This window comes from Oncorhynchus tshawytscha, linkage group LG28, assembly GCF_018296145.1.
Source record: "Oncorhynchus tshawytscha isolate Ot180627B linkage group LG28, Otsh_v2.0, whole genome shotgun sequence".
Classification (NCBI taxonomy): domain Eukaryota; kingdom Metazoa; phylum Chordata; class Actinopteri; order Salmoniformes; family Salmonidae; genus Oncorhynchus; species Oncorhynchus tshawytscha.
In genome coordinates this window covers 7193391-7208512 of record NC_056456.1, presented here as the reverse complement: position 1 = coordinate 7208512, position 15122 = coordinate 7193391, and the positions used below count along the sequence as shown (strand labels likewise).

The following is a 15122-nucleotide window of genomic DNA, read 5'->3' as shown; positions in this document are numbered from 1 at the left end:
TTCGTTTCCCTCTTTTTCTGAGTCGTTTTTTTTTTGGTCGCTGCATGTGATCCACTCGGTTACATTGGTTGTAAGGCAGAACACAGGATCCGCGTCGCGAAAAACATATTCTTGGTCGTACTGATGGTGAGTTGACGCTGATCTTATATTCAGTAGTTCTTCTCGGCTGTATGTAAAGAAACCTAAGATGACCTGGGGTACTAGTGTAAGAAATAACACGTAAAAAAACAAAAAACTGCATAGTTTCCTAGGAACGCGAAGCGAGGCGGCCATCTCTGTCGGCGCCGGAAGTACTATCCAAGTTAGTCAGTGATAAAGCACCACATTCTTTACTCGTTGCCATTGACAGTAGCCGCTCACAAACACGGTTGTTTTCGCCCACTTAACGGAATACAATTGAAGTGTTCTCGCACCCGGTTGGGTCTTTAGTCCCATACACTTTAAGTGTGTACCATGAATCACCTACTACCTCACTCATGTTTCGTTATGGATGTCATGACATGTGTATGTGGCATTGTGAGGAATTGTGCTTAAGGCAAGTTCTTTGTCTTTCCTGAGTGTATAATCTAACATTGCCAGGATTAGTCCACCGCCTCCCCTCTTGCATCCAAAGTTCCCGAGAGGAAGCTCGTTAACAGCAAGAAATTCCACAATGTCCACAATCGATGCCAAATACATATGATTTCTTGCAAGCTGTGCAGAATTAACAGGTGTTGAAATCTCTGCTCCCTGTGCATTCCTTGCTTGTCTTTCTGTCCAAAGTAACATGCATTTCAAATGTTCTTTGCTTGATGTGTGCCTCCCCAGTCCCTTGTTGCTATCAATGGCATGCTGTAAATGCATGCATTATTATATCTGTAAAGGTTTTCCCCCTCTTCCTCTGAAGAGGTGTAGCAAGGATCGGACCAAAATGCGGCGTGGTAAGTGTCTATGTTTTTAATATGAAAAAAACTCAACATGAACACTAATACAAAAACAATAACCGTGAACAAAACCGAAACAGTACCGTGTGGTGAACAAACACAGACACGAAAACAAACACCCACAAACCAACAGTGAAACCCAGGCTACCTAAGTATGATTCTCAATCAGAGACAACTAACAACACCTGCCTCTGATTGAGAACCATACTAGGCCGAACACAGAAATAGAAAAACATAGAAACACAAAACATAGACTGCCCACCCCAACTCATGCCCTGACCATACTAAATAAAGACAAAACAAAGGAAAATAAAGGTCAGAACATGACAATATCCAGTTTGGGTGAATGCCTTATCGGTGTTAGCATTGGAGCCGATGTAAAATTTTCGACAAGGATAGTAGAAAGCTGCATCTGCCTTGCAGGAATATTCCAGCCACTCTCTGCCTTTGAACCACACACTACAAAATGCCCGCTGGCTCTTCATCACCTAGGCCGTCAGGCACTAACGGAGGCGTCGGTGCTTGTAATAACCTGGCAGTGCTGCTGCTAGGTTCGGTCTTGGCGGCTGCAGGCCCCTCCTCGGGTTGATTACCTCCTATGCCACCAGGCTGCAAGATGGTTGCGCAGGTACCTTTGCTGCTGGGCTCGACGGCCTTGGCCTCGGTGATTAGCGTCAGCTCAGCGACCTTGGCCTCTGTGGCAGGCTTCTCCCCCTCCTCGCCTCTTTGATCCGATGCTGCCATTGTGCCCTGGCGAAGCCACTTTCTAATATCCACCATGCTATCAGGTACCTACAGTACCTAAATGTTAACATTAGCTCAATTCCATCTGGCTGAGCGCTGAAACTTTTTTTTTCTTTGTAGTACGTAACTTTGAAAGTAAACCTAAATGGTCAAATTGACCTTGCCCTTCTACTGTGAAGGCCAATCAAAATTAGTTTATTTTTAACTGGTAAAATGTGCATGAATGAAGCATACACAACAAATCGGTTGGGCATGACGGAGGGGGCAGATTGTGGGACAGAATATGGATACAAAACTGAGGGGGCACAATATTCCAACTAAGGGGGCAATGCAACATTAGTTAGCCTCGTGGCGCTGGGCCTGGTTCTGAATACTCCTTCCTTTAATGAAAGCTGATTGAATTTCACTGATTATATCATCAAGGCCTTGTTTCTGCCTATTGACATAGACATGGGCTAGTAACTTATTGTCAGTTGCCAACAATGTGATTGGTCTTCAATTGTCCAGGTAAAGAGAGTCCTTCTTTGGTTTGGGTATAAGAACTATTAGTCCCTGTCTCAAAGAAGGAGGTAAGATAGCATTAGCAATACCCTCTTTGTAGACCAAAAGCAATAACTCTCATATCAGGCCAAAAATGTTGATAGAATTCAGGAGACAACCATTCCGGTCCAGGATATTTACCTATAGGCATTTGTTTAATGGCTTGGTCCAACTCAGTAATATCTACATCAGAATCACCGTTTCTTAAACCTTTCTTCTATAGGCTAAACAGAGTTATTAAAGGAATCAAAAAAGGAATCCAAGTTGCTTCCCAAAGATGACATTGATATAGTGAACTGTAGAAAGTGTATTTTCTTATTAATCACTTCAAAATCATCAGATATAGTGTCATTTACATGAATGGATTAAATCCTATTCCTACTCTGCCTACTTTTCTCCAAATGAAAGAAATAAGATGTTTTTTTCTCACCTTTTTCAATCTATTTGGCCTTTGAATGGATGAAGGCATCATGTGCCTTATCGTTGTATATGTCGTTCACGTTGGCTTTTAGCAAGCTCTGGTTTTTCATTTTCATTTAAATCAAGTTTATTGCTCAGTCTGTTAATATCAACAATAATATCCTTGAGCTTGATGAATCTTTTCCGAACTAGCATTTTACCAGTAGCTACGGGACCCGTAGCCAGCAAGACATCGAATTCTGAATTTAATCATTTCCCATTTGTTAATAGGAGAAAGAGCAGAATCGAGACAGGTCTCTCTGATAAGAGCTTTAGACTGTAAACAAAATGACTCATTCTTTCAAATAAAATAATGAAATGTTCAATATGCTTTAGAAAATGTCTTTGTCATTATCAAAACAAAAGAATAATGGAACAATGGTCTGTCAGAGGAGCTGAAGAAATACTACATTCACTGACAAGATTCATAAGATTGGAAGATACCAACCAATAATAATTTCTATATTTGAATTGCCTGTCGCTAGTTGTAGAGTTAAACCAATAACATTTTTTAAAGTTGGATTCTGAGAACGCCAAATATCGGAATGGTGAAAGTTGGAGCAGAAATGTATAATTAAGTTATTTTAAAAATGGGCTGAATGCCTGGTGGGATACCTATCCATCCAGTCACCAGGAGCCCCTCGTGCCATATGGTCCATCCTGATATTGAACATGCTGTAATTATCTTCAACCACCTTTGACTCCTTAGACGAATGCGGGACCCGTAGCCAGTTAACGTTATAATGTAGGTAGCTGTCTATACTATTGTGATTCAATTACATCATTTTTAAAATAAAAGTGCCATTTTACACAAACGTTAGCGTTTGCTTCGAATGCCGACCGTGTGTTTGACAAGCACAGCTAGCATGCAGCGATTGCTAAATTGGATAGCAAGACTGGCTAATGTAAGTTAGCAGCTAGCAAGTTAACTAGATACAATGTAATAGTTTTGTCAAATTGTTACTATAGCTTAAATGTTATGAATAGTTATCGATTTGGCCCATTGTCATATCAGTCCCGTGTTTTAGCTAGGTTTGCTGGTGAGCTATTTTCTTCTGGGACTAAGTGGACAGACATAGTCTGCAAGATTTGTTTTGCTTGTTTTGTTTTGCCTATTTAACAAATCTAAATGTTTTTTTCTTGATAGCCGAAGTTAGCAAATGGTTATCTAATGTCATGTTAAAACCTCATTGAGAGCCTTTAATCTGCTAGGTAGTGGAAGAATATGACGTAAGTATGACTGACTAATGCATCGACATCAGCCTGCTGTGTTGACTTCGGCCAAATATGGACGGCCACTGCTGGTGTTGTTGGATCAAATCAAATGTATTGGTCACACACACATGGTTAGCAGATGTTAATGCGTGTGTAGCGAAATACTTGTGCTTCTAGTTTCTGACAGTGCAGTAATATCTAACAAGTAATCTATCAATTCCCACACCACTACCTAATACACAAAAATCTAAATGGGTGAATGAGAATATGTACATAAACAAATATGGATGGCCGAGCAGCAAAGGCAAGGTGCAATAGCTGGTATAAAATACAGTATATACATGTGATATGAGTAATGTAAGATATGTAAACATTATTAAAGTGGCATTATTTAAAGTGGCAAGTGTTTAAAGTGACCAGTGATCCATTTATTAAAGTGGCCAGTGATTGGGTCTCAATGTAGGCACCAGCCTCTCTGAGTTAGTGGTTGCTGTCTGGTGGCCTTGAGATAGAAGCTGTTTTTCAGTCTCTCTGTCCCAGCTTTGATGCACCTGTACTGACCTCGCCTTTTGGATAGTAGCGATGTAAACAGGCAGTGGCTCGGGTGGTTGTTGTCCTTGATTATCTTTTTGGTGGGGGAATGTGCGGGCTGTCATAAATCCATATTGTATGTGTTTGTTTGAGCTGATTTTATTATCACTGCCGCCTAATGTTGCTATAACATGTCTATAACAATCAATCCTGTAGTTCATTTAGGCATTTCTGCTCATGTCAACATTCATCTGTCATTGTTATGATATTGGTCTTTGTGCTCTTTCTCTGGTAGTTACTAAAACTATTTTGTTCCCCCTCTTCTGTATTTCAGTGTGATTCAAGACAGCTTCTCTCAGCAGCAACCCATGGCTGGCTTCAGGCAAGAGGATGTGGAGGTGTTCTACGATATGGGGGAGGAGCTGGGGAGGTAAGTTCTGACATCTGTAGGGCTAACTACTATTACTATCTGAGAGCGCACAGATTCTTCTGCTTTTTCAAGATCGGACGTGTTTGTGTGATACTGTTTTGCTGGATGATACTAGCCTTGACTTGATTCAGCTTGCCCGGTGCATCAGTGGGTAGTGTTCGCAATTCAGGGCGAGTGAGGTAAACTCTAAACCTGGCCTACCCAGCACATCAGACATTTTCAATCAAGTATGCCTCCTAATGAATACGTTTTCAATGAGGTGGTAGAATAATACAGATCTCTTATCACCTTTTCGTTCTCGCTTGCATGTGAAGTGAAACACAATTTCTGCAAACAATATTTTTAATATAGAATCCGTTGTTTGACTCTCATAATTGATATACCAGTATAATACCACTTATTTAACTCGAAAATGCATAGCAGGAGGAAAACATCCATTGGCACATCCCCAGTGTATTTGTGGGACTGTTTATTAAACTGCATTGCACTCTGCCTTGTTATACAAGCTCTGTTTTTAGCAAGTCCTTGTAAACTAAACAGAGCTAGAGCAATAGAATGAGTCATGTGCTTGTAGAGGATTAAAACCTGACTTCATCTCAAATGGCACCCTATTCCCTTCATAGCGCACTACTTGAACATAGTGCTTTATATGGAAGTAGGGTTTTTTGCTACAGTGTTGCAGCAGAAGAATGACATCATTGTGTTGGGTACTAACTTCTAAACTTGAAGTATCCTTATTCATGTTACCATATTAGAACTGAGGGTATGGAAATCTACTGAGTGAGAAAGGGGAGTGCAGGAAGAACATGTTATTGTTAAATCTCAGGTATCCTATGGAGAGGAGAAGTGCCACAGTCTGGTTTCAGTCAACAGATAAGGTAGGACAGCCATGAGTTGGGGAGGAGTGAGGAATTTGGGCATTTATTTTCTGTCCATGCCTCTAGGTTTAGACTTACTTTGAGAGGAGGGGAGACTAAGTTTGCTCAGGAAACTGCAGGAGTTAATGTTCTCCTGTGACGGATTTCCATCATATGGATTCTGGAGAGGTTATTTTTGAGATCAATGTAGAACTGCAATATTTTTAAAAATGGGGGGGGGGGCTGGTGACATTGCCTAATACAGAGAAGCTGTTCTACAAAATATATTCCCAAATAAATGTTTTCTTAAGTATTTTATTTTCTCTGTTAAGCTGTGTACACTGAACTGACATGCATGATTGTTGCTGACACTCCAACGTTCAGATGAAGGGAATTAAATAGTCTATAATGCGCACCACCGCAGCGCTCAATTCAAACAGTGGTGTGTAGCCTACAGGGAAACATGTATTCTGGCAAGCAGTCAATGCACAATAATTCCTAATGCAATCACATGAACACTTTTAAAAGCACTTTTGGCAAATGTAATTTGATTGCAGTTTTGGCCTAAAAAAAAAGAGGGGATCACAGTTTTCCATTGCTACCACATTTATTTCTCTACTCCTTCAATTGCGCAAGTGGTATGTTTTGACAAATGTAGTTACAACAGGAGTTTCAAGCATGTTAGGGGCAGCTGCATAACAGTGCTCTTAAAGGGGCAATGGTCTCTTAAAAGGGCAATGACATAGGCCTACTTCGTAATAGAAACAACAACAAAAAATGTGGGTAGTGAAAAATAATAATTAATTAATAATAACAATCAGGATGTTGTGTCCAATGGGGTAAATGTAAAGGGACAAATGCCATGCGTTAGCCTACGTACATTTTCAGTGGTGATGCATCACATGGGGTAGGTGGGGCTCCTGCAGATTTGCATGCAATTCTGTTATTTCATGTCACGACAAAAAATCAGTTGGCAAACTATTTTATTGTATTTTAGAAAATTGCTTTATCTAATAAAGCATATGTGGTCGCTTTCCCATTGTTTCTGTTTGTTTTGATACATTTTCATCTCCAAAATGCAGCTGTCTCAGCCTCGCTCTGTGCTTTCTGTGGTGGAGGGGCAGACAGAGAAAGTACTGAGTGTACACTACCAGTCAAAAGCTTTAGAACACCCCTACCTTTCAATTTTTTATAGAAATTTAAGCAGTTCAAGTCCAGTGAATAACCTGAAATGGTACAAAGGTAAGCGGTAAACTGCCAGAGGTTTAAAAAAAAGTTTAGTTTACCAAAAACTGAAAAAATAATTTACATTTCAGAGTTATATTTTTTTTTAAAGGCCTTTTTCAGGGAACAAGTAATGGGTTAACAACTTACAGCTGATCTGCAGCAATGGAAGTAAATTAAGCCTTGAAGGTTGATGTTAACAATTCCTACAGGTCTCCCAACTTTTGTTGATACAAACCCGTACAAACCCCTGTCTGTATAAAAGCAGTGTTGGAACAGACTGTGTTACTACACCCTCTTAAGCATTATTTGGACAATATTGTACTGCAAGAAAGTAGTATATTGCTATCATAATGGCGAGAAAAAGGCCATTAACAAAGGAAGACAGATAAACCCTATAACCCAATAAAAAATTGAAAAATTGAGGTGTTCTAAAACTTTTGACTGGTAGTACAGGTGTCGTTTATCTTCTCTGGTTGTACGTGATTGGCTCAGGGTGCTGTCACTCATGAGGACACTACGTCCCCGCAGCACCTGCTGGGAGAGCTAGCCAGCAAAAGCAGGGTGCACCTGATACAATGATTGTTCTCGATTATATTGACTGATTGGTTCTGTTATGGGGTGACGAAAGCCCCTCTTCGGTGCTCCATTGGTTTACAGTAGAAGTTCCCGCCCAATAAGGCTCATTGTCATTGGCCAAAGATAAACCAACGTCTTGTGCCCGTTAACTTTGGACTGATGTGTCAACCTTATAGCTAGCTAGTTGTTTACCACACGCTGTTACCACGTCTTTAAGCTAGGTAGCATAGCTATGTCCTAGAAAATAATTTTCTACCTTTAGTATTATGAAGGAAATGTGTATAGAACGCCTGGTGCTCAGTATTCACCTAAACTTTAAAATATGTCCATCCAATAAAATAAAGCATGCTGGAAAATGAGATTCAGGTCGAGTGGTTGGTGGTGGATCATGTAGCAGTTGCTAACATTTGTTTTGACGTAGGCTAGCTATAATATCCTATAGGCTACATGCATTATAGTTGATGTTTGATGGCAGACTGTATTAGGCATGGAACCACATGTAAAATAAGGGTTAGTTATACATATCTTTGATAGAAGTGTGCAATAGATTGAGCAAGAGAACGGTTGCATGTTGTTAACCGGGGCCCTTTATAACAGGCAGGCAGACAGAATATTGCAGACAGATTACTAGCTCGTTTACACTAGAAAAGTCTGCTGGACTACCGTGGTCTTCTGTGCAATAAGAGCTAAAGATATGGGAAGTAGCCATGTTATAACGTTTGTCTGTGGCTCAAAACTCATTTATGTGATTCAATGTGTAGTCAGTGTAGTGTACTGGTTTCGATGCCTATGAGTTTTGTTGATTGAGTTTGCCCCACCAATATGTTCATTTTAAAATCAGCCCTGTACATTTTATAGACACTATTTTGCATCAGTTGGGCAACAGGTGATAATGCCTATTGCTAATAGCACATCTGATAATATAGACCATGGGCTATATGCATGGTCCAATGTTTTTTTTCAATGTTTCACCAATATGTTATTTCACTCATTTCTGGAGGTGGAAATTATATTCTAGATGGTATCATCATTTTATTTTCATTCATGTTGGAGTAGAATGTCATTTTTAAAAAGCTTATCAGACCTTCTACATAACAATGATCCCAGGGAGGACCCTGGACCCCCTAAGAAAAGGGACTGGGATTGGTCAAGCTCAGTTAAATACATGTACAAAATTATAATTTTTCCCTAAAAGCATGATGGTCATAGACTTTCTTACAGGCTGGTGACATCACGACTTCTCATCAAACCAACTCCTTGAATGCCCTACTCCTTGAAATTTGCAGTTGTCTAAAAAACACTATTTTGCAATTTAAAAAAACAAAACGCTTTAGTGTGCACTTTACTGTATACTTTTATACTTATACACTTTTGAACAGTAAAAGTTCAAAAGTCACTGGTGAACGTCTTTTAAGTTTCAGTCATGGGATTTATTTTTGTTTAGACTCCTGGGAAAGGGCTTGCAGACATACATTAAATGGCAGAGCAGAAAATTAATTTATTTGCAGACACACAATAACCTAAGACATTCTGTTAGGAACGGATTCACTCTCTGCAATGCAGCCTTCTTCTTCCTATAGCATTATCATGTGCTAAATCAAATGTTGGGTGATTTTAGATTTTTTTTGTCACCCACTTTACATTTGCTAATGGTCTTCATCTTATTACATCAAAGTTATGAACCTGCCAGCCAGTGTGTTGCAATGCAGCCACTGAACACGAGCCTATACAATCTGTAGTCAAGATTGGTATATTGCTTCAAATCAGGATTTTCCTAGATGAGCTATCTGATTGTGGCCCAGTCACTCTTTCCTGTGTATTCTATGTTCATGTTTTACTTTGTATCATCATTCTCATGATGTCATTTCCCCCCTCCCCTCAGCGGACAGTTTGCCATCGTACGGAAGTGTAAAGAGAAGCCCTCTGGCTCTGAGTACGCCGCCAAATTCATCAAGAAGCGTCGCCTGTCGTCTAGCCGCCGGGGCGTTAGCCGCGAGGAGATCGAGAGGGAGGTGAACATCCTGAGAGAGATCCAGCACAGCAACATCATAACGCTACACGACATCTTCGAGAACAAGACCGACGTCATCCTCATCCTGGAGCTGTAAGGGAGACTAGATGATACCAGGGTCATATTCATAAATAATGTCAGAGTAGAAATTCTGATCTAGGATCAGTTTTGTCTTTAAAAATCACAATTCATGAGATAGGTGCGGCAGGTAGCCTGGTGGTTAGAGCATTGGGCCAGTAACCGAATGGTTGCTAGATAGAATCCCCGAGCTGACGAGGTAAAAATCTGTCGTTCTTCCCCTGAACAAGGCAGTTAACCCACTGTTCCTAGGCCGTCGTTGTAAATAAGATTTTGTTCTTAACTGACTTGCCTAGTTAAATAAAGGTTCAATAAAAAAAAAATTTAAACATAGACATGGGGACGTGATCCTAGAACAGCACAATACTATGAGACATGTTATACATACGGCCACAAACCTGGGTTCAAATTAGCCTGTGTGACATTCTGTTCCTGCTCTCTTGTTAAGTGAAAAATCCCAAAACATCCTGATGTGGATCTGTTGAGATGCTAGTTGTGTGTGTTGTTTTAGAGATTCATCTGTTTATGTTGTGTTTCAGGGTGTCTGGGGGGGAGCTGTTTGACTTCTTGGCAGAGAAGGAGTCTTTAACAGAGGAAGCTGCCACACAGTTCCTCAAACAGATCCTGGATGGGGTCCACTACCTGCACTCCAAATGCATAGCTCACTTTGACCTCAAGGTACACACACACACACACAGATCCTGGACGGGGTCTGCAACCTGCAGTGCCGCAATCCAAACGCATCGCACACTTTGATCTCAAAGTGGACTGTAGGCTGTGGAGCTGGGTAAGCCAGGGTCATGTTCAACGAAAAACATTTTGCAATGGAATACACTTCTTATTCTTAAGTCCAGGTTGTCTCTAGTGCCTAGTGAACACCATCCAGGCTGGTGTTTTCAACAGTCATCCTTATTAAACACGTACACTATATGTACAAAATTATGTGGACACACCTTCAAATTAGTAGATTCGGCTATTTCAGCCACACCCGTTGCTGACAGATGTATAAAATCGAGTACACAGCCATGCAATCACCCATGCAAACATTGGAAGTAGAATGGTCTTACTGAAGAGTTCAGTGACTTTCAACGTGGCACCGTCATAGGATGCCATCTTTCCAACAAGCAGTTTGTCAGATTTCTGCCCTGCTAGAGCTGCTCTGGTCAACTGTAAGGGCTGTTGTTGTGAAGTGGAAACGTCTAGGAGCAACAACGGCTCAGCTGCAAAGTGGTAGGCCACACAAGCTCACAGAACGGGACTGCAGAGTGCTGTAGCAGGTAAAAATCTTCTGTCTACGATTGCAACACTCACACTGACGAGAAGGTGTCCACATACTTTTGGTCATGTAGTGTACCATGATAGTATACTGTTTAGGATATTATAATAATAGTAATAATCATTCAGGTCAGTTATTTATTTTCAACATATGACGTTGTTGTTATATTTAAAAACATCTGTATTGTATCCATTCTCTTCTAACTTGTATTATGGAATGCTTGTTTGTTTTTGTTGCAGCCGGAGAACATTATGCTGCTGGATAAGAATGTTCCCAACCCCAGGATCAAACTCATCGACTTCGGCATCGCTCATCAAATCAAAGCTGGGAATGAGTTTAAAAACATCTTCGGAACGCCAGAGTTTGTTGGTGAGACCCTCTTCTACCGCTCAAGACCAAAAGAGCCATGAACAGTTTTTTTAACGGCATTAGTACGGCTTTTATTTTCAAATGGATTCTTTTCTCTTCGGGTTTGGATTCCCTTTGGAAAAAATTAATTCCTTATTCCTATGAAAGACATACAGTATCCATAAAATGTCTGTCCAGAACTGTTATTGTTATGGTATGCCCACATGGGGAAAATATTCCTTGACATTTATCTTATTTAGTGAAGGTCTGTTGAGGTCCTTGATGACCATCTGGGTTGAATTAAAGCTTTAAAGCGATTCTGGTGTTGATGCTGCTTGTTTTACAGCTCCAGAGATAGTCAACTATGAACTGCTAGGCCTGGAGGCTGACATGTGGTAAAATGGACTAAGATAATTTAAATGTTAAATGTTTTTTAAGATTTTGAGAAGGTTTTCTTGTTGTTGCTGTTGTTTCTCTCTGAGGGTAAATCTCACTAAGTTTTGTCCCTTTTGTCTCCAGGAGTATTGGAGTTATCACATACATTCTGTAAGTACTTGTTCACATTATAATGGTTGTCTCTTTTCATACAGTCAGTTGAGCAATATTAAAGTGTTATTTTCAATTATTTCAAATCTACACACATTTTTGCATTACAAATGACAACTCTAGAAGTGACACGTAATTTCTCAGTAAGTCCATCGTCAAAATGATGACATAGCAAGAAAGCCAATCTACTGTGTATAACGTTTGGCCATGACCTGAAAAATGACATGATACAGTACTACTGTTTTACCTCCTGTTGAGTGTTCTTATTGTGTTCTCACCATGCTGTCTGTTGGTCCTCAGGTTGAGTGGTGCCTCTCCGTTCCTGGGGGAGACCAAGCAGGAGACTCTGACCAACATCTCAGCAGTCAACTATGACTTTGACGAGGAGTACTTCAGCAACACTAGTGAGTTGGCCAAGGACTTCATCAGACGGCTGCTGGTCAAGGATCCCAAGTAAGCCTGGTTTGCGCTGGACGGAATATGCCAGGGAATGCTTAACATAACATACACAAGAACCATGTACTTTGTCTGTCTTTTTTAATAGCATGTTATCTTAGGGACCCGAGCAAGAAATAAAGGTTTGTACCTTGTTGCACCAATGTTAGAACTGCAAATACTAAAGCATAAAAGTAAGGAAGAAATTAGATTGATTTTCATCTCTAATCATTTACAAATGCTTCTTCCAGGAAGAGAATGACCATCGATGACAGCCTTCAGCATCCCTGGATCAAGGTAGGTACCTTTCACCACCTCATACATACTGGTTACCTCACATATCAGTAATCCCCCAAACTATATCAATACCCCCCCCAAATATATGCAACTGCTGGCTTATAGCACCCATTATACTGATGTTTTTGGCCAGACAAAATAATTGAGCACCCCCCACACACTTTTATCTACTATCCATTAAACCCCCTCTCCTCCCAGGTGATCAAGAGGCGAAACGTGCGCCAGGAGGAGAGCGGAAAGAAGCCGGAGCGCAGGCGCCTGAAGACAACGCGTCTAAAGGAGTACACCATCAAGTCCCACTCCTCCATGCCCCCCAACAACACCTACGTCAACTTTGAACGCTTCTCCCAGGTGCTGGAGGAGATCGCTGCTGCCGAGGAGGGGCTGAGAGACCTGGAGCACAACCAGAGGTAGGAGGGGGGGATAAACGGAGGGATAGATGGATGATTCAATGAATGGGCAAACAATGGATTATTAAAAATGCATATAAAGCCGTTCTAGTTGGGTACAACAATACATCTATCCATTCATGCTAACATCCCCCTCTCTTCTCCAGGTCATGTCAGGAGGACGTGGCTGCACTACTCTCTATCTATGAGGAGAAGGAGGGCTGGTACAAGGAGGAGAACCAGAGCATCGCCAGCAACCTGGATCACATCCGCCAGGCTCTGCAGTGTACCCAGGCCCAGCGCAGGCAGAGTCAGGAGGATGCCCGCGCCGCCATGCTGGCCGCTAACACACTCAAGAGGACGTTTGGGCGCCTGGAGAACCGCTACGAGGTCCTGGCGGAGCAGGTGGCGTCGGAGGTGCGCTGGGTGGAGGAGCTGGTCAGAGGGATAGAGAGGGAGAAAGACAGTCTGGTCATGCCCTGAGACCTGGCTCCAGCTTGGATTGTAGAATAGTCTTGAGCCTGGCCTGCCTTCTAGAATCACTGACATTATTCTCATAGAATCACTGACATTAGTCTTAATCTACGCTCTTCAGTTTCTTCTTTCTAGGGCGGTCTGGTCATGGCCGGTAGGCAAAGTCCTACCGGGCTGGGGCTGGAATCACTGAATGACATTATTCTAGTTCTCAGCTTACTTCCTACTATGTCTGTGTCTGTGTGTGTGTGTATGGTACAGTCAGGACAGTACATGTACACCAGCTCTCAGAGTTTTTCTGGTGTTGGTGTGGTTGTTGGAATCACAGACATTACTCTGTTTCTGCACTCTCAGCTTCTTCTTTGTCTGTGTGTTTGTGGCACGAACAGGGCACATATTCTACACCAGCTGTTATCAGATTCATAATGAGGGTCCAGAGTTCTTCGGGTTAGAGAAAACGCTGGGCCCCCGATCATAATCCATGCTGCCCCTCACACACATTTGATTGGGAAAAAGGTTACTCCTCCTGTATCACTTTGTATGGAGAGAACTAGCAACGCAGAGTCCTTATTATGAATAAGTTTGGTCAACAAAATACGTGTTTAATAATACATTTTCTAAATAAATGTTTAATGTTGAAGATAAGGATTTTGATTGTTATACGCAGTACTGACACATTGTAAAATACGCTGTTCGTTTTTGCAGTATATTTGGTTATGATTTGGCATTCTGCACCGGCAATCATTTTCCTAAAGAGTTTTAAGCTCCATAGTTGAAGAAATACATGGTATATGCACCTGTGTGACAGCCTTAGTCTGGCTTGGTATGTCAATTTTAAGTACGCAATCATAACATGTATCATTCTCAGCTGACTGTTATACAACATAGTACAAATTGCACAGAAATAACAGGAAATTCATGTCGATGTATTATAGGGAGATCTCAGTACTTCATCTTATTGACAGTAGGCTATCTATTCTATACCATATGTCACTCGGCTGACTTGTTGTACTGTGATGCAAATGAAACAAATGCAAACACTATTAGCTGTCTTACCTAAGGAGAGAGTAGTCTTAAAATATATAGATTGTATAAACCTGTTTTGCTCTTTGTACGCTGTGCCTGGATATAGAACACCCTATTGCCTATACATAAGCAAAAGCAAATATGTAGTAATGGCTAGACATGTTAGTGAAAATACAGGCTTAGTTGCTGTCCCTCAAAACGCTTTGGGCCAGTTTCCTGGATAAAAGCATGCTCAATGGAAGTTGTCCATTGAATTTGGTTTTTAGCCCAGGACTAGGCTTAATCTGTGTCTGGGAAACTGCCCCGTTTGTGTACAACTATTGTACATAAGATTATTCCCAAATTATCTGCATGATGTTAAACTATGTAAAGTATAAAACATATATATTTTTTCATTACGACCATAATAACCCACACACTTCAGACATTCCACGAGTTAGTCATTAAATCTATGCATCACATTCCATGTTCACCATAAAACTATAGAACCCTATATACTGTGTAATTCCCTAGTTTAATATTCTCATTTGCACTTAAGAATACAGCAGTGTTCCAAACTATCTCCCACTGAATTATTTTAATGTACGCAAAACGTATAATTGGTATGTATTTATTGGTTTGAACAGTTTTAGACAGGTTTGTGTTTTAAATAAACAAGCTTAAATACATGTAGCTTAACTTTCCTTGTGTATATTTATTGTGTCCATTGAAATAACTTAATAAACATTTGATCTTCTAAT

At 40.8% G+C, this 15122-nt stretch overlaps 1 protein-coding gene across 2 annotated transcripts; it reads left to right on the top strand.

Annotated features, from left to right (window-relative positions):
- Positions 1–3254: 3254 nt before the first annotated feature.
- LOC112226580 (death-associated protein kinase 3-like) lies at positions 3255–15054 on the top strand. 2 transcript variants are annotated; one of them, XM_042307628.1, is made up of 11 exons: positions 3255–3411; positions 4747–4842; positions 9385–9606; positions 10131–10269; positions 11107–11236; positions 11562–11610; positions 11735–11761; positions 12062–12214; positions 12448–12493; positions 12692–12903; positions 13050–15054. In XM_042307628.1, the coding sequence occupies exons 2-11, from the start codon at positions 4781–4783 to the stop codon at positions 13363–13365; spliced, it is 1356 nt and encodes a 451-aa protein (XP_042163562.1). In that variant the 5' UTR covers positions 3255–3411; positions 4747–4780; the 3' UTR covers positions 13366–15054. The 2 variants fall into 2 exon arrangements, with proteins under 2 accessions (XP_042163562.1, XP_024246768.2); XM_024391000.2 differs by lacking the exon at positions 3255–3411 and adding an exon at positions 3421–3571.
- Positions 15055–15122: the final 68 nt, after the last annotated feature.